Below are 19,964 nucleotides of genomic sequence, written 5' to 3' on the forward strand. Positions count from 1 at the left end.
GGCATGTTTTACCGTGTGAAAAACTGCCCAGAGTTCCTTGTTGGTGAAAGTTCTAAGTGATTTTCTATAAGTAGTTCTTTTGTTGGTTTGTTTTTGGTGTTTTTTTTTTTTATTTTCCTTTTTTCTTTTTTTCCTGGAAATCTCGAATAAAGTTGCACAGGAAGCTCTTGGCATCATCGCTCAGGAATTTCGGTGAAGTGATGGCTGCAGCAAAGAACTTTAAAATGCTAGACTTTTATATATAGCCTCTAGTTACTTGTCAGGTTCCTCAAATAAGTGTAATCACTTGCTGTTTGGGATTTGCAGTTCCTGAAACATCATGGTTAATTTTTGATGGATTTGTTAGACATAACTTAAGAATAGAAAATGTTTGTTAGATAGCAGTCTATGCATCTGAAATTTCTCCAAAGAATTGAATTTTTGTTCAAAGAGGTTTAGGCATAAAAGCCCTAAATGGTTGATAAGCATTGCTGTTAGAAAACAATTTTGTTACTCGTAGTTAACATAATCTGAAATGAAGCAAGATACTAGTGAAATGAAGTTTGGGGATGGGCTATGTTGTAGAGATGTTGTATCATTGACATGAAAATGTATGTATTTAACCTTTTTTTTTTTTTCCTTGTGCAGTTAGCAAATAAATACTGGGCTCCACACGTGAAGAAAACATTGTCTTTTGATGTAAAGGTAATTACTTCTACTGGAATTTTGTTGGGGGTGTAAAATAATGTGGATCAACCATTCTGTCATGTGCCAATATTTAGTGTTGCTTATTTTATATGAGACTATAGGAGACTGCTTGGAAGGGCAGCTGTTGCTTGAGACACTGTAATTTGTTGTGTATTTGTACTTTATAAATGTAAGCACTGTTAGGAAGGTGTGCTGTAGCATACCTTTTATTTTGTATTTTGTTATTTTGTATGCTTGTCAGTTTATTTTGGTCAAGAATTCACGAGGGCAAAAGATTTTGAACATCTGCTTTTAGGTTAAAAGATGCTTGAGGGGATTTTACTTTTAGAAATCAAATAGGAATGAATACTGTTCTTTCTAAATAGAATAGTGTTCTTTCTAAAAGCTTCTTTGGTGAGCCTCCATCAACTTTATTTCCTTTCTGCTGTATATGTGCATTTTGAATTTTCAAAATTTGGCATGGTTTGTTTGGTTTTGTGTACTGCAGGGTAAGTTTCTTTTCCTTGTGGATGTTTGCCTAAATCTCCATGTTTAGCCTCAGTTTATTTTGTAGTATTTGTGATAGAATTTGTCTGTGATTGTTAGAACTGTAGATTGTTAGGATGTACATAAACAGCTGAACTGCATCTCCACGTTATGTGATGTCAAAGTGTGCCTGTTTCAACTTAAAGTAGAGATTCTTTTCATTCTTGTTGGAAAAAATATTGGAAGTATTTCAATAGCAGTAAGCAAAGAGTAACTAATTCAGAATAAAATGTATTAATGCATTTTGAGCCACATTAGTGGGTATATAAAATTCTTTTAAAATTTTTTTCCATAGGTCATTGAAGATGTATATACAAAAGAAATTGTCAGGTCAAAGTAAGTATGCCAGTTGCTTTCTCTTATTTACCACCATTCCAACATTATCCATGCCGGAATTGTTTCTAATGTTTGATACTTTAAAACTCATCTATATATTGAAAGTAGATGAAAATTACTCAAGTACATTGAAGTAATTTAATCATTATGGTATTTCAAAGTTTGAATGTGGTAACAAGAGACTTCCTAAGCCCATAAATCTTAAATGTGATGGTTGGAATTAATATTTTTCAGACCCTTTACCTGGTAGTCTGTTGGCTTTCATGTTGGTTTTGTTGTATAGTAGGCTGATCTCTTCTTTTGTCACTAAGGAATGTAAAGGAAGAAAAAACAAACTGTTGCACAGTGCACTGCCTCTAGCTTCCTTCTCTGTTGTGGCTGCTGTTACAGGACTCATGAAGCAAAAGTCAAGTTTCAGTGAATTGTACTGTTAGATGGGGCAGACAAAGCCAAGATACACTGCATCCTGCAGCTCTCTGTGCAGACTGTAGCTAGAGCTTTTTGGGAAGATAGAGCTCTGCAGAGAATTCTCTGTATTATTCCTGTATGAAAGCAATCTAAGAATTTGTCATATGGAGTCAAAGCAAACTTCCATTTCCAGTCACTAAGAAAAAAATATCATTATGAGCAGATTAAATATATAATTGTAGTTTTCCAGGAGACACTGTCAGCTGCTAGCAGTTCGTATCATCAAGGATATTGGAAGTGGTGACTTCATATTTAAAAGACCTACATGAATTTCTTTAAAATGTGAATTTAATTGCTTAATGAATCTCTATGAACTTTAGCTTCTGCAGTGTAACAGCAGTTGCTTCTGCATCCAAGTGGTTGCTATTGCATGGAAATGTCAGGACAGCAATAATTACTGAGTGTTTCTAAAAGTTACCTTTTACAATGAAATAAGGGAAAATGTAGCCATTTTCTATGCAGCTGTGTGTGGGAGGCTTTCTTTCCTGTGTTAATTGATTAATTTTTCCTTTTCAGGTTTGCGATTAGAAAGATAATGCTTCTTGAATTCAGGTAAGCTAATGGGAGGGAAATTTGGAGAACCTGTAAAGGTGAGAAGCAAGTGCAGGGCAGTAAGACAGTTTGAAGGTAGTGTACTCATTCATACTAAGTAAGGCCTTGAATTGTGTGCTGAGGAAAATTAAGTGTGGAGAGCTTAATTTAAAGAGGAAATATTTCCATAAATGTAAGTAACATGTCAGAGTATCTTGTTTTATGATTCTCAATTTCTAGTGGAAGTGGAGCACTTCAGAGAAAGAGAGTGTGAATGAAATAAATGAAAAACTTAGTTCTGTTATTTAGAATGTGTCATTCAGCCTTAAATCAAAACTCACTGAAATTAGAGAAGTTTTTTGATTATGTCTCTTACCATGAGGTTAAAAATGAATTGTGCTGCAGCAGCATCATTAACACTTTCTTTTCTTGAAAAAGAATGGAAATCTATTTAAACACTAGTTTACAACAGCTTTAGACTTTCCTGGAAGAACTTCTAGAGTATGTCTAAAAAGGTGTCAAATAATAGTTGTAATATGTACTTAAAACCACAATATTTTATGTTCTGTTTGGCTGTTTTATCTCAAATCTTAAGAAAAAATACAAGATATTTTTCATTTGAGGTACATTCTTTGTTTCAAAAAAGCTCAAGTCCATAAGTTAGTACCAGTAACTACAAAAGGACAAACTTCCCTTGGATTTTTGCATCTTAATTAGAAAAAGTGCAGAAGAGAAAATGTAAATTATGGTTAAGGGTTTGACACTGATGAACAGTAGGCAATGGACTTCTGGAATTTGTATGTCAGCAGTAGCACAGAGTTAGAGGTTCCTGTCCTTTCTGTGAAAATTGTTCATGTCATCAGTTACTGGGTCTAGCAAGTTTTGCTTCAGTGACCTAGATGAGAAGTAACTTGAAGAACTACTCACAAACTATGAAGATGGCTTTCAGGGTAGGAGATAAAAAACACCTTGTGGGTAACTTCTTTTTTTAAATGAGTGACAGATTATGTGGGTGGCTGCAACTAATGAAATACTCTTTATCTCTTCACAGTCAGTACCTTGAAAATTACCTATGGATGAATTATTCTCCAGAGGTGTCCAGTAAGGCATATTTAATGTCAATCTGCTGTATGGTGAATGAGAAGTTCAGGGAGAATGTCCCTGCGTGGGAGGTAACTTATTTCAATTGCAGCTAGAATTGACTTTGATCTGCAAGTTGCAGCTTTTACAGTGTGCTCACTTACAGTGACAGAAGGTAGAAGAGCTTGTAGTGTTAAAAGGAAATTGTTCCTCAGCTGGAATATCTAATATGGTGTTTTAAACTTTATGTCCTTTTTTGGAGAAAGGAAAGGACAGGTGAAAAATTACTTGATCCCTTCTGGTGTGAAAGTCCTTGGTTCTGCTGAACATCTGTGAGATGCTGAATATTATTACCAGCATTTGTTTTTTTTTGGCACTTGACAGAGGTTGGGTATTTGAAGAGAAGTTTTTGCTCTGATATTGAAAGAAAAAGAAGGATTTATTTATCTGTATGTATAAGAAGGCGCCACTGGAAGTCTTGTGTGTTATTCAGTAACGTCTTGCTTAAAACTTGTGAATTTTGGTTTCTACCTTTTTTTGCTTTATACTCAAAGTCTTACTCTTCTTTTGTGTACGTTATTTGGTTGTTTTTTTTTGTTTAAGTTTTTTGTTTTGGGTTTTGGGGTTGGTTTTTCTGGTGGTAATAGGTTTAGAAATTATTTAATGTTTTTACAAACAATCCAGGTTTTACGGGCTGTCTCAACAACGGAAGTCTAGTTATACATTCTATACAGTCATTATTTCAGTAGCACACTGACTTTAATGTGTGCCATTAATTGAATGCTGGCAAAGCACAAAGGTTTAGTAACTTGCTCATATGTTGTCCATGTGCTTTTCTTCTGGCATATGTGCTAGAAGTAAAATGACAGGTGCTTGCTGTGTTCCAAGCAGTGTAGTTACATTTATTTGATACATGACTGCCCTTGTAAAGGAACTTTTTTATCTTGGTGATTATTCAGTTTATCTTTTTTTCTGCTCAGGTAGCTGAATGGAAATTCCAGGACTATAATTATTTTGTGGTGGTTTTTATTTGCTCACTTTTTGCATGTCACTTAGAGCTGCCATAGCTTTGGCCAAAACCTACCATTTACCTTCCACCTGGGAGATTTCAGAGTATTTCTGTGCAGTCACCAGGTGAACATTCCCACAAGACTTCAGCTGTGCTTCTTGTCTAGTTTGTCCTGTGCATCACCTGTTATGCAGAAGGTATATGGAGAGGATCCCTTGTCAGGAGGATATTATCATTAGTCTGTTTTACTTGTGCTGCCTGGTCAGAATAAATGAAAATGAGAAAAAATAATCCCTTCTCTTATAGATTTAAATGAATTTAGAGAACTTCAGCTATGTTATGTGAATGAAGATTGAAATGATTTGTATTGACCTGACTCAAAATTACCTTCCTCTTCTATTCTTAGATATTCAAAAAAAGGCCAGAACACTTTCCTTTCTTTTTCAAACGCATACTGGAAGCATCGCTGGTCGAAGATGAGAGTGAGTACTCTCTGCATGAACAGACAGTCCTGCTGCTTTTCCTTGATCACTGCTTCAATAGTTTGGTATGTTAAAAGTAGCTGTAAATATTTCCAGTGTGTTTATGCTGCTCTGTGTTAACAGCAGTTTAGTTTGGGCAGTTTCTTCTTATAAGGCAGACGAAGCAAAATTCCGATGTAAGGAAGACACGGTACCAGAGGGCTTTTACCCTCTGTTTTGTCTCTTTATCTCTCTCATCACATTTGCTTTTCTCCGACACAAGGTCATAGATAAGACTTGAAACTGGAGGATTGGCAGTTAGGCAATTGAAAGACAGGATTTAATACAAATTTTTTCTTTTAAAAATACTAATTTAAAATTTATGTATTTTTATTTGAAAATATTTACATTTAAGCTTTATTTTTAAAACAGATTAGTTACTACTGTGCTCTTTTTAGTTTGCCTAGGAAATAGCACAAAAATTATTTCCATTAACTATTGAGAAAAACAGTGAGGCTTTTTTCACTTTTGAAACCAGGTTTAGATATGATTTTTATCTTCAGTTCTTGTGAGTTAGTTTTAAGAGAGCATCAGAGCAATTTGTGTTCTCAATTTATATTTAAAACAGGGTTAGAGATCCTAAGTAGTAAGCAGGAAGAGCAATTTACAATTACCTGTTACATGAAGCAGTGCTCTCCAACCTCTCTTGCTGCTGGACTTTTTCCTCATTTGCATTGCACATGGGGTGTATTATCCAAAATCAAGGTCTGCACAAACAACAAAATTCTCTCAGACAAAACAACATAGAAAGTGTATTATTTGATTCTGGGATTAGCAATGATTTTGGGAGCCAGTAGCCAACTTGAACTTTGTGTGTGTAGTTCATTGAGATGGTATTTTTCTGTAGTGGCCATGGGACAATGCATCTTCATTTTAAATAGTTTGATTGTGACTACAGAATCCTTCTTGTAGGGCACATTTCTGATACAACGTGATAGGGGAGCTGGTGAAAATATGCCTGTAAAAGCACACAGTTACTCGAAGGTGCCCTTTTTTGTGAAAGGCAGGAATAGTCAGATAGTCAGTGTTTTAAGTGAAGAGCACTGTAGTTTGAAGTTTCAGAGTGCTGAGAATGGAGTGTTTGTACGTGAAGACATACTTAAGATGTTAATTGAAATTTTTAGTTGCTCGGGAAAGAAGGAAAATTTTGTGGATCCAGATCACAGGCATAGTTGGAGAGAGTACATTTGAACTGACATGGAGAAAATAATTTGTTTCAGACAATGGAAAGAGTGTAGAAGAAGTGAAAGAAACTTGATAAATTAAGGGCTTCAGGAGACAGTAGCTTAAAAACAAGTAGAGAAAACACAGTAAGTGAGTTCAAGAGTAAGAAATGACTGAAGAAGGACTATCAGTTCTCAGCAGCCTTTGTGCTAAGAATGCTTGCATGGATGGGGCCCCTGGTGAAGTATTAACAACTGACAGACTCCGTGAAAAGAACCTAAAATACAGAGGTGCCACTGGGTAGGGTTAGTCTAATCTAATAGAACAATATAAATGTCTTTTGTCAGATGTTAATGTACATTGATGTATTTTGTAAGACAGAAAATCATATCAGAAAACATAAGAATGTTTTTAAAATTTTTATCATCTGTAACTTTCTAACAGGAAGTGGATTTGATCAGAGGTCAGGTGCAGCAGCTCATTTCCTTGCCGATGTGGATGGCTCTACAACCTGTAAGCATAACACTGTTAACTGGCAGAGCAGTTTCCTAGGCATTATCCAAGTTGTGTAAAGTAAATTCTCATGGAATTCTGTTAAAGAACTCTAATATTTACAGTGTTGCTATGGAATTTCAGTTTTGTGTGCTTTGCTAAATTGTTTCCTGTTTGTTGCAGATTTCCATATAATAATGTTTATATATAATTTTTCAGAAAATGGAGGTTTGTTGTTTATAGCTTCTTCAAGCTACAATTTGTAGACAAGGCCATGAGATCACAGGGAGGCAATGGAGTTGACATCTAGTTGTGGCTGGACTCTCTAGCATTATTATGTTTTTGTTTTACAGTGATACTGAGAATAGCCAGAAACAGCTCTTTATTTAAGTTTGTTATATATTTTTTATTAATAATAAGACTGGAATGTATTTTTATCTCATGAAAACAAGATTCCTTGGTGACTGAATATGATTTTAACATTTCAGAATCGACTGGAACAAGAGTTGAAGAAGACACCAAAACTAAAAAAATTCTGGAATCTAATTAAGAAAAATGATGCAAAAATGGATGAAGAGTCAAGAATGCAGTATGTACAGAAGTATTTTTTCCTTAATGCAGTCATTGTGTTTCAGCTAAAATAAATCTTTTCAATGAAATAGGTGTTTTCTGAAAGCCTGTGGCAAATGAGGATTGATCATATGTGGCCTCCTGGAAGCTGTTCTGTTTTTCAGTAGTCTATATGCAAAATACTATTTTAGAACTTTGTATTTTATTTGGTCAGTGAATTTGTGATATCAAATCTTAAAACTAAAGGATGAAAGCTTAAAAGAATATTCATGTAGCTACTCACTTTTTTTTATGACTTTTAGCAAATGTTTAGGCATATAGCTTATGCAAGTATTTCAATAAATCTGTGTCCATCTCACCAAAATTAAGTGTTCCAGTGCCTTTGTGTTGTCATGTGGTAAGATGTAGGAGAAGACTTTTGTCTCTTTGACACAGTAAAAAGCATGGGTTGTTGCCTAAAAATGTAGGCTGCTAATCTGTCTGCCTGAATGCAGAGAGAAAAGTTATCATCTAAACAGCTTTGTGTTTCAAAGCAACCTACGACCATTATATGGATTTTGAAACAGCTAACTTTGTATTAGTGAAAGTTGCAATATACTTCTAGTCTGCATTTAAACAGTATTAATTCTTTCGTCACATGTCCCATTTTAGAGCATATCGAGAGAGAAGATTTCTTTCACAGCTCATTCAGAAATTCATTTCTGTTCTGAAGTCAATACCTGTCTCAGGTAACTGTGATTCTTATGTTACTTTGGTAATCTGTGTGAAAATCTTTTTGTGTTGCTGAAGGAACTAGTCCTTAGGATATCAGCTTGAGGTTGGGGACCTTGTTCAGGCTTGTAGTGAAATGTGTGCCTGCCTCCATGGATTTCAGATCAAAATTAATATTCAAATCTGTATATACTTTAAAAATGAAACAGTGAAAAGCTACTTTAAACCTTCTTCTGTTCAGTATATACTTAGTAAAAACAAAATTTCTGGGAAATTCATTGTGTGCTTAGAGCCTTATGGCATTAAAGCATTTCATACATACTTAGGTACCTTGTTAAAAGGGTGGTATAAATGGATACCTTAAGGCTTTGTCTGTTCATACTGTTGATTTACAGTAAGAACAAAAACCTAAGTGAAGTGAAATTCTGTAATATTTGACTGCTCTTTGAGTCATTGTGACAAGCAAAATTATCTCCTTGCCTGATTTAGAAAGGAAAAGTGTTTGTAGAGGAAGATGTTAGCCTTTTAACAGAAAAGGGTTATTATGCTCTAAGCACAGCACAATTTGGGTGAAATCAGTTCTCAGAGTTTTGCTTTTGTAAAAAAAACCAACTTAACTTAAACTCTTAGCAAATTTCAGCGCTTACCTGAGCTGTAAGGGTGAATTTTGTAATGTGGCTTCCTCAGAAAGGATACTTATCCCCTCTGTTTTCCTAATTATGCTAGACCTGTTTTAGGAGGATTTACTTTAACAGTTCTTTGGAACCTGTAAGAAAGTTATTAAAGGGGACTTGGTGTGTTCTTCAAAAGGCCCTTTTGTAGTCACCACTGAGTACCTATGATTATTGTCAAGGCCTTTTGCACATATCTTGTTTGTAGCTTTTAAGAATGCATTTTTGAGTACCTGGCATTAATAGTTTTTAACAAACATAATGGGTGAGTGATATCTCATGGAAGGGAGCATTTTTGCATGTTACATCCAAGGTTTTTCAAAGCTGATAAAATAACTTCTGAAATTCTGGTTCTGTTACTCTTTCATTGCTAACCAGAAGAATTTTTAATATAAGAAAGGATTGTTTTAAAAAGAGAATAATGTTTTAAATAGCTTTTAACAAGATTAAAATTAATACTTTTATAGTTGTAGCATTTATTTAGTTTTTAAGGAATTGTTCAAGTGTAAATATATTCTAATGTGGATCAATTTAAACTTTTTTATTTTTTTTTATCTAGGTCCTATTTCTATGGACAAAGTTCATTATTGTGAGAGGTTTATTGAACTCATGCTAGACCTTGAGGTAAGTTTTTTAATTGATTCAGCCAATTTCCAGGTGTACTTCTCTGGGGTTTAAGTGCCTAAATTAATTCTTACAGCCTTATTCCAAATAGGAGGTGATTATGTCACAGCTGTGGCAATGATTGTTTTATAGTGATTTTCTGTCTGCAAATAAGGGGTTATAGCATTGCATCCATATTGGGAACTGACCAGCAATGTTGATAAGCCAGTTGAATTCTTAGACAAAGCTAGGATCCTAAAGTGCTCAGTGAAGAGGATTTAATTGGAGTAGTGGTAATAATTAATACTGGCAATTTCTGAAAATGTGTGATGCTTTAATCTAGTAGGAATAATTCAGAATTATTATTCCCAGTGTATAACAAGTCACTTAAAGTCACTTTTGTGTTGTTGGGTTAAATCCCAGGAAGCAGCAGTAGTTTGAAATGCAGCCTGTTCCTGTTTGACTAGAGTTCATTATTCGGAAGTAGTAGCTCTGGTGATCTGCCATTCGTTACAGTAATAAGGCAAGGAGCAAGTGAAATTTTTCAGCAGATACTGAGAAGATGAGACAATTTTAAGCGCTGCAGTACCAGTATTAAAAGTAAAAGGCTCTCATTTACAATTTCTTCCGTGAGTAATTATTTATTTAGAGTAACTTGAGATTCAGGAGGCATTGTGAAGTAGAAGAGTTTTCTGAAACAGTATCATGGGTAACTTTAAAATGTCTTTGTGGTGAATTTCTGCAGGCTGACTGTTAAATCACTGAAGTAGTCTGTGCTTGTAGTTGCAATAGATTGAGTAATTTAAATTAGAGCTTGCTGTCTTATGTATGTAATACTCTCTGGTAAGAGAAAATATTTTGGAAGGTAAAGTCTGTCTGACTTAAAATGCTTAGAAGCAGTGCATTTAATACTGGTTCTCTCTAGATATTGCAGAAAGATTAGAATTCAGACAGGTTATAAAGCCTGTTTAAGTGACTGGAACAAGCAAATGAGAAATTAGCTGTAACTCTAAGTCTTTTTGCCTTTGTAGCATGTACTGTGTTAATGGGCTTTTTTTACTTGTTTTAAAGCCTATTTCAGAATATTACTGTTTCATATTGCAGTGCATACACTGCCATCAAAACTGGTGATTTGGTAATTTGAAAGTAATGATTCAATGGAGAGTTCTTAGAGTTTTATGAGTTTGTTTTTGTAATTATTGTGCAGAGCAATCAACATTCTCTACTACAGATTCTTTTATTTTTTCATCTTGGTTCTAATCATCACCGTGCTGATGCTTTTTGGCTTTCTAGATTCAGTCTGTAGAGAACAGCTAATTTTTCTCTTGAATTGTTGTGATCTTTTACTGTATGCTGTTCAACAGTTGCTACATATAGCAGCTTAATCTATTTACATTGAGAAGAAAAGATCTTTATTTTGTTGTTATTGAAGATTTGAAAAGTACCTGAGTACTTTGCAATGAAGAGAAGCTACCCTATCTTATTTAGAAGAAACAGTTTGTAATTTTAAGGAAGACAAAAATTCATTCAGGAAGACTAAAATTCATTAAATTAGTGTTGAAAACAGACATTTAAAACAATGCTGAAGCAGTTTGGTATATCATTTGTAGCACACAATCATTATGTAGACACTTACTAGTGGAGTAATTGCTTTATTTAATTTACTTTTTTACTGGCGGGATGAATTCTCACTAAAGGCAGATTTGTGCCATGGTCCCTGTTACATAAAGGACTGACGGTGTTCATAGCAGCCTACCTGCATAAATCCAGTGTCTTGGCATACATAAATGCTGCTTTAATACCTCTGTGAGGGTATTAGATATGCAAATAACTGCAGCAATCTATCTTAATATACCTTCTTGAAATGGAAAATTCTGAGAAGCCAGGATTTCTTACTTTTTAAACGGTTGCTTGTATTAACATGTTATTATTTACCACAGGCTTTGCTTCCCACACGGCGCTGGTTTAATACAGTGCTGGATGACTCCCATCTTGTTGTTCACTGTTACCTGTCTAGTCTTGCTAAAAGAGAGAAGGAGGGTCACCTTTTCTGTCAGGTGAGATACAAAGCTCCTGAAAAGAGTTTTTTTGTTCCCTTTTTTTTTGAATGCTGCAGTTGTTTTTTTTTTTTATTAAAGGTAGGCTTTTGTTTGGATGCAAAGTACATGTTTATTTAAATCTTTCACACGGAAGTTCTTTCTTACCTGTACTTAAGTGTGTGACTGCTCTTACATTTCATGGAATCTGGATGGTTTGGGCTGGGACAGACCTTAAAGATCATCCACTTCCAACCCCCCTGCCATGGACAAACACCTTGCACTGGATCAGGTTACTTAGAGTCCCATCCAGCCTGGTAATGAACACCTCCAGGGATGGGCAACCAGAGCCTCTGTGGGAAACCAGTTCTAATGCCTCACCATCCTCACAATAAAAAGTTTTATCCTAATATCTAATCTCAATCTGCCCTCTTTCAGTTTAAGGCCATTCCCTCTTGTTGTATCACTACATGTCCTGTGAAAAGTCCTTCTCCATCCTTCATGTAGCTCCCTTTAGGTTATGTAAAGAACTTTACTCTCAGTCTGTTGTTACAGAAGAGATGCTTCAGCCCTATAGTAAACTCCTCTGGACATTTTCCAACAAATCCATGGGTATTTTTGTGTTGGAGACCCCAGAGTTGGTCATAGTACTCCAGGTGGGGTCTCACAAGAGAAAAGTAATATTTCTGCTTCTGTTTTTGAGAAGTTCTTGAAAGCACAAGCTAGAAAACAGTACAGCTTTTGGCAGGCTTTACCACACACATAGCAGAAGTTGTCATCACTGCTTTCTCCTCTTGTTCATTTTTTCTCACTGTTCTGCAGTGTAGCTGTTTTTCACTCCTGTCTTTCAGTTTACTCACTCATAGCTACTACGTTGTTTTTTTATGGCAGGATCTGAAGATCTGTCTTCTTTCCTGCATCTCAGCTGCTTTTCCTGCTGCTTGCTGTCCCCCATCTCTGGCACTTACTATTTTTCTCTGAGGGTCAGTATTGATGAACATAAAGCCAGCAGCACATCTGAATAGTTTTCTTCCTCCAAGTTAAATAATCCCATTGAAAGGTAGGATGAATTTCAGAGCTGCAACAAAGAGGGCAGAAGGGCGCAAGGCTCTCCCTTTCGGTAGCAGCAAGCTGTAAGCTGGGTTCAATGACAGCCTCTGGCTTGATCACCTTACTGTGATCAGCTTCAGTTTCAAGTCCTAGTATGTCAAGAAACCATATTGCTTGTGGACTGTACTGGAATTCTGATGGCTTGCAGATGAGATACCTAACAAAAACTATTTTGTGCATCAGCCAAGTGTAAAATTAAGATACCACTCCTTAGTCTAATTCTTCTAGAACGTTGAGGAGTTCTTGGTTGTGCATTTGTCCTCTGAAACTGGTTTTGTTTGTAGTAGGGTGTCTCTTAATGTTAATGCACTAATTTATATGGATGATGTCTCAGCTTTTAGATATGCTCAAATTCTACACTGGCTTTGAAATCAATGATCAGACTGGAAATGCTTTGACAGAGAATGAGATGACTACAATTCACTATGACAGAATTACTTCTCTACAGGTAAGCAGAAGATGAAGTGTTTATGAGAGACAGATGATTTGGTTTTGCTGTTCTAGTCTAATTTGCATTTGGAATAGGCATGAGGTTATTTCCCAAATCAAACCCTTTATTTTCCCTGTTGAGTCACAGGGATAGCTGTAGCTTGACTGCCTGTACCATATTAAAGACATGTAATGCTTCAGTATGGTGGATGTGACTACAGCTAAATAATATGCTCTAGCACAGCATCAGCATTTTGGACCTTGTGTTACCAAAATGGATTGTTTCCCGTTAAGCCTGTTGAGACGGGAAAGCAGAACGCTGTAGGACCCTGTGGTGATGCAGTAGGTGGCAGCATTTCCTCAAGATCAGGGTGTACATGTGCCTACAGTGGTCCCTTGAACAAATTCACTCACACTCTTCAGAATGGTTCCCATCGGTTTTAACGGAACAATTCAAGGGAGCGTGGTTAAGTTAAACTTGTTCCTTGCTTTTCTTAGTTGCCTGCAAAGCTACATATCTGCTCCCTTATGTTTTATTGTAACGACAGCAAACGCTGGTAGAAAGGTGTATAAGAAAGATACCGTGTCAGCAGTGGAGGAGTAACAAATAGATGGTGTTGAGAAAAATGGAGATTTAATCTGGCTTGTATTTCTGTCTTGGTAGAGTGATTCATGTTATGAAGCAGAAGCAGCTATGCTTTTTTCTAAGTATTTAAACTGTTATTAAATAGTTTTATTAATGTGCTTACATTCAGTTTTCATGCATGGATCTTTTTCTAGAGAGCAGCGTTTGCACATTTCCCAGAGTTATATGACTTTGCGCTCTCAAATGTAGCTGCAGTAGATACTCGTGATGCTCTGGTGAAGTTGTTTGGACCTCTTAGGTAAGTTAGCAAATTGAAATTGGAATTCTTGCTTCTTAGTATGATTAAATCTAACAAATTTCCAGCCTTTTTTCCTTCTAACTTCTTATGTGCGTAACCGGTAGTTCGCGTCTAACTTTTGTTTATCTTTTTGAATTCTGTTGTGTAGAACCACCATAACAGAAATCATGAAAGCATGCCACTGCATTAACTGTACTATATTGTAAATGCTGTGGGTAAAAGAATAGCAGTATGTATTTTGACAAAGGCAGTGTGTGCTTTTTTTAGTTCCTTGTCAGGTCTTGAAACAATAAAAAATATCTGCCCCTTGCTGTGTTTATTGTAGGTGAGCGGTTCAGTTTACACCTTATGCACAAACTTCACTTAAAAGCCTGGCCCGTAATTGTTTCTCTGTGGTCGGATCAGACAGTTGGAGTTTTCTTTAAGGAAAAAGCAGCTGTTTTCTCTCTGTTTTCAGTGTGACAGAGGCTTCTTTTTTTATCTCTCGTGCAGCTCCAACGTTCTCCACCAGGTGGCGTCGTACCTGTGTCTGCTGCCGCCGCTGGCCGAGGGGCAGGACACGAGCCACGAGAAGGAGTTTCTGCTGGAATTGCTGGTAAAAACATGCTTAATGTATTTTTTTCCTATTAAAAACTCGGAGCATAGCTACGTCCAGCAACTACACTGTAGTAAAGTAATCATTTAGGACGTTTTGTGAACCATCTGTGAACCACAGCTGTATTATAGCAGTAATTGGCATATTAAGATGGGGTTTAAAGCTATATAAATTAAGTATTTGGAAATGCCTATTCATAAATATAGTTTCCATGAGAAACTAATGTGTGGAGTTTTAGGTCAATAAGGAGGATCTTGGAAATGGTTTTGAGTTCTTTGGATAAAGTTTTTATCCCATCCAAAAAAAAAAAAAAATCTGATAAAGTGGATCTAGATATTCAGTACCTATTTGGGCTTCAAACTAATTTGAAATATTGTTTGACGCACATCAGGTTGTTTGGATGTTCAAGGTCTACCAATATTACTGTAGCCTTCTAATCTGATAGCAGTGTTGGAATAGCATAGCTGTTTTTTAAAGTCTCTTTCATAAGTTTGTTTTGTGATTTTTGATTTCTTAAAAAATTGTTCATGTTGTTAATGTAGTTTTCCAAGGATCAGAGAGTAGTGATATGCTGCCTATGCATGCCATGGATTGATACTTGTTCAGATAACATATTATAATATTGGATAGACTTTTTTGTGTCCCAAAGAGGAAATAAAGACTAACTGTTACTGAAAGAGCAGTGTTAGTTAGGTAGTGACCATATTTTTAATGGAAAGTAAGGTAAGTTTTATTTGAAGTTGATTCTCTGCTGAGTCTTGACTGAGTATTTTTGTGGCATTTTTGGTCTGCTGAATGGCCAAATTATTGTTTGATTCTAATACTATACCAATAGTTGGACTAGGTGTTTGTTCATCTTCTGATGTCACTGTGTGCATTTAGTTATATTAAAATATTTAATTTGAAAAATACTGATGGAAAAAATGCATGTGACCACCTTATGAATTACTCTCTATGTTTCAAAAGTATCTTTATTGTTCATTTTGGACTTAGAACGCATTTCAAACCTCTCTTTCTTTAGGTTTCCCGTCATGAGCGGCGAATATCTCAAATTCAGCAACTCAACCAGATGCCTCTCTATCCCACAGAGAAGATTATTTGGGATGAAAATATTGTACCAACTGAATATTACTCTGGAGAAGGTATGATTAGTCGTTCAGTAAATGCTGAATAGAGCTGTAAATGCTGCAATAGAAAAAGGAGTTCTGAGGTATTATGTTTATTCTGTCCAAGAAACTTACACAGTACTTTGGCATCTTCCAGTATCTTAGAGTAATATTGGGGTGGGGGTTTAAGAGTCAGGAACTCTTTAGATAAATTGTTAGCAAATATATAGTGGATTTAAAGAAAAATCCAAGAATCTATTTTTACACAAAGATGTTTATTTGCTTCTGGATAACAGATGTGCTGTACTACTGACTGAGGTGCAGGGAAGGTGAAAAAGGTTGGAAACAGCAACAGAAAAGCTGTTGTCTGTGCTTTGTGCTGAAGTGTGTTCAACAAAGCCTTTCTAAAAAGGGGGGAAAGGTGATAATGGGAGGAAATTACCACTACTTATCTTACTTCTATTTCAAGGTAAAAGTACAGGAACCTAATGTGCTCATGATCAAGGAAGCAAACTGCTGGTATTGCAGACAGGAATCATGTAATTTTAAGATTTGCACTGAACAGCACATGTATTTTTGTTGAGCTACTTTTAAAAACTGTTGCTTTAATGTAGATCATGAGAAATTCCATTAGAAATGTGAGAAATTAAATTTGGAATGTAGCAATTTCCAATAACAATGTATGTCTTCAAAGACTAGTATAAAGTTTGTTTCAGGTGTTAACAGCCAGTACTCCATTCTCTTCGCTATGTAGGTATGATTTAAATGGGGTTTTTTTGCATAGGTATGAGCTGTAAGTTCATCTGCTTAGCATAAATAAGTCTTTTTGGATAAATATTTCATGAAACAAGCATTAATGAAAAGAAAGACATGACTCCCTTTAGATAAGGCAACAAAGGACCTTTTTCTCAACAAGATATGATACAAGTGTCACCTATAGATCTGCCCCAAAAGAGGAAAAAAAGTATTTAGTATGATGCAGTTTCTTAAAATCTGATTCAGATTCTTCTGCTGATGTGGTTTAATCTTTAAAAAAAAAAAAAGACAATGAAAAAGAGACTGCCCTTCTTTCCCCCCAAAAAAACCCTAAATCAAAGCAATGGGAAAAAACCCTGGACCAGAGAGATTGCTGTAGTTTCTATGAAATGAAATAAACCAAATATTTTCTTTTAATCTTCTCTTTTGTTTCAGTGAACAGTACATAGTTCTAATGCTCTGAAACATTCAGGTTTTTAAATGCAGGTCAGGGCAGCTCTGCTGTCATTCATCCTATATTGGGAAGTTGACTTGTGTGTGCTATGTGGTTAAGTTTGATTAGCCAATTATATTAATATTGGTTATGGCAATGTGGGTTACAGTGGGGAGGGGAAGGGAAAGGGGGCAGGAGGAGAAAGCAGCTTACCATTTTGACTTTTTAATAATGCATTAAAGAAATTTTGTTAATGATGAATGTAATTTTGTGAAGTAACACTGGTTCCTAGCGGAAACATTTCCTCCTGTGGTGAATGCTTTTGGACTTATGGTATTGATGGTGATGTTGTGAAATATTTCTTTTGCTGTCAGCCTGTTACAAGTATTTTTTTCTATTTTGCTTCTCATAGTTTAGTTTACACTTTCTCTTTTTCATCTCCATGTATTCTCCTGTTCTGGTTTCAAATAAGAAAGTGTTGCTTTTGTCTTGTTTGTCTTAAGGGGTTTTTTTTGTGTTCTTAAAAGTAACTAAATAAGTTTGGTCTAAAATTTATGTAAGAGTAATTTAACCCAAGGTTGTTAGGAGTATTGTTTCTATTTCCTTTTAGAAAATGAGGGAAGAAGAATATCACTCTGGTGAATATTGTGGAGCCTTAAAGATGTTGCTTCACGCTCTGCCCTTTGTGAATATAACTAGCTGTACAGGACAGGATTTGTTACTTGCTGTTGGGAAATGTGTTAAAGTATTTTATATCCAGCAGGATTTCCACAATAGAAATTACTGTGTTCTGCTGCCTTTCTTCACTGCTGTTGTATCTCAGTGCATGTGAAAGTCAGTATGTAGTAGCTATACCAGAGAAAGGTTTCAACAAAGATATTGCAAGTTTCAAAAGCAAGGTGCTTTCACAGGTCTTAAACATAGGTATCAAAGTGGAATGATAGTCCAGTAATGTAAGATGAATAACTTAGAGGAATTTTAATTATGGAAAATTTTAAAAAACAAAACCAGTAACAGAAACTTCAGAGATATGTATTAAAATTTGATTTTTTGGCTTAAAGCTTTTTTTCTACATTAATGTGTTTCATGGCATCTAATAAACATAAATCGTGGGAATAGGGGAATTGGTGGATGTTGCATGTTTTTTATTAGTTAATGAGCCTTTTTCATCATTATTAAATGTTAACTTAATTGTTGCACTTCCAAAGACCATTACTTTCCTGTGCATTTGGTTTTACTAAACTTAATTTTGTTATAGTTTGAATGCATTGATGGATTTAATATTTAAGTAGTTCACTATATTACTGCTAGTAGAAGGATGAAAATTCCTTCAGTCTTTCACAGGTTCTTTTAGAGAGAACAGTTCTTTTTAGAGGTGTGTATTGATAAAATGGGTAGTTTTTAGAATCTCCAAGGATAACAGCTATGGCAGTTGTGCAGTAAAGTGTGTCTGTATGTATGAATTCATAGAAACAGTATATTAATTAATCTTTTTCTTTTTTTTTTGTTTATCCCTCAAATACCTCTTTCCTTTTACCCTTAAACCTTTAGGTTGTCTTGCACTCCCCAAGTTGAATCTGCAGTTCCTGACTCTCCATGACTACCTGCTGAGGAACTTCAATCTTTTCCGCCTGGAGTCTACTTATGAGATCAGACAGGACATTGAAGATAGTGTCAGTAGGATGAAACCATGGTAATATTTATTAACTTGTGCAAACCACTGGGTTCACTTCTAATCAAAGTGTATTTAAAAATCAAAAACTGATACTGTGTATGTACTAAATACATAGTAACAAATATGTTTAAAATAATTACATAGATACTGTGGTTTATACTTCTTCTGAAAGGTGTTGCCATCCCAAGGGTTGGTATTTTAAGGGCTTGTGGATATGTGTACCTGTAGGTGTATTAAATGCAATATGATGGATGCTAACAGCCTTTGTTGTGTTAAGATGGATGAGTTAATTTTCCATGAGTACTAAGCCTTGACTGATGTTACAAAATATGCAAACGTCACAAACTCCTCTATTTGTGGGAGATGTTACTGAGTATTCTTGAATTTGCCGTCTGCCACATTTTAATCTTTTGATTTAAAAGGTTTATTTGGTGTGATATCTTTTATAGTAGTTGCTTTTTGTTGCCTTTCCTTTATCTTCTGTCTCTGTGAGGGTTTTTTTTTATAAATGCTAGCATAAGTTGCCTTTGTTTTTGAAATAGAAGTTAGTTCATGTTATGCTTTGATTCTAAAATGCAGGATTATATTAATCTAATTCAGTAGCACATAAAGTTAAGAGTTCTACTTCTGTCTTAAAACTTTCCGTGTGAAAATTTTTTTCGTAGTTTAAAAAATAATTGAATCTGTTATTAGCGAATGACTAACAACTTTGGGGTTTATTTCTTAGGTTATCAGAATATGGAGGTGTGGTCTTTGGTGGATGGGCTAGGATGGCACAACCCATTGTCTCTTTCACAGTGGTGGAGGTGGCCAAGCCCAACATTGGTGAAAACTGGCCCATGCGAGTAAGAGCAGATGTTACAATTAATTTGAATGTCCGAGATAACATCAAAGATGAATGGGAAGGTACTTAACATGCTTTGAAATAAAGTGCTCAAAATAGGTGCTCCTCAAAATATATTTTGATGTAATCTTATATGTAGGAAGAGGAGGTTTTAATCCATGATACAGATTTGTCAATCCTACTACACTGTTTAGAAGCCAGTTACTCAAATTCCAAGTTTAAGAAGTTTATATTTTCATAAAGTGAAGTTTGAAATAATTAAAGTACATAGACATTCATTGGGAACAGAATGTTTATTACTTCAAACTGATGGCATTTGTGACCAGCTTTAAACTGCTGTCCTTTACAGGGACTGTGGAAAGTTAAATTAGCATTTAAAATAATGTGTATGCTAAAAATGTCATATTGAAAAGTATGGGGAATGTGATGTGTCATACACAAGTGGTGAGGACAGATTTTTATTTAATTCAAGCCAGTGCATTTCAGTAGTTTTCAGTATGTTTGAATGTTACGTTGAATGGAAGTGCTGACTGTACCAAATACTGTTTCTTATAAATATCCACAGGCAACACTTCCTTTGTTTGGAGATTTGGACTTTAGTTGACTGTGTTGGCAAGTGACATAGAAGCATGCACTTGTATTATCAGTAAATGTCACTCCTTTCTCTTTTGTTAGAGAAACCTGATAAATGTGCTGGAACTGCGTAGAGTGATTAAAAGTCACGTAGC

At 35.4% G+C, this 19,964-nt stretch overlaps 1 protein-coding gene across 2 annotated transcripts in view; it reads left to right on the plus strand.

Moving 5' to 3' along the window:
- Positions 1–567: 567 nt before the first annotated feature.
- The window catches only part of AQR (aquarius intron-binding spliceosomal factor), a 48,996-nt gene continuing 29,599 nt past the window's right edge, over positions 568–19,964 (plus strand). The window contains exons 1-16 of one of the 2 annotated variants that reach the window (XM_019007063.1): positions 568–684; positions 1,508–1,548; positions 2,533–2,568; positions 3,599–3,719; positions 5,043–5,183; positions 6,766–6,834; positions 7,302–7,402; positions 8,035–8,111; positions 9,325–9,389; positions 11,309–11,425; positions 12,849–12,962; positions 13,724–13,827; positions 14,320–14,422; positions 15,444–15,564; positions 18,269–18,410; positions 19,120–19,298. In XM_019007063.1, the coding sequence (XP_018862608.1) occupies positions 583–684; positions 1,508–1,548; positions 2,533–2,568; positions 3,599–3,719; positions 5,043–5,183; positions 6,766–6,834; positions 7,302–7,402; positions 8,035–8,111; positions 9,325–9,389; positions 11,309–11,425; positions 12,849–12,962; positions 13,724–13,827; positions 14,320–14,422; positions 15,444–15,564; positions 18,269–18,410; positions 19,120–19,298 (1,633 nt within the window). In that variant the 5' untranslated portion in view covers positions 568–582. Of the gene's footprint in view, positions 685–1,507; positions 1,549–2,532; positions 2,569–3,598; positions 3,720–5,042; positions 5,184–6,765; positions 6,835–7,301; positions 7,403–8,034; positions 8,112–9,324; positions 9,390–11,308; positions 11,426–12,848; positions 12,963–13,723; positions 13,828–14,319; positions 14,423–15,443; positions 15,565–18,268; positions 18,411–19,119; positions 19,299–19,964 lie in introns of those variants that run through there. The other variant, XM_019007064.2, reaches the window with a different exon arrangement.

Source organism: Parus major, chromosome 5 (genome assembly GCF_001522545.3).
Source record: "Parus major isolate Abel chromosome 5, Parus_major1.1, whole genome shotgun sequence".
NCBI classification, from domain to species: Eukaryota; Metazoa; Chordata; class Aves; order Passeriformes; family Paridae; genus Parus; species Parus major.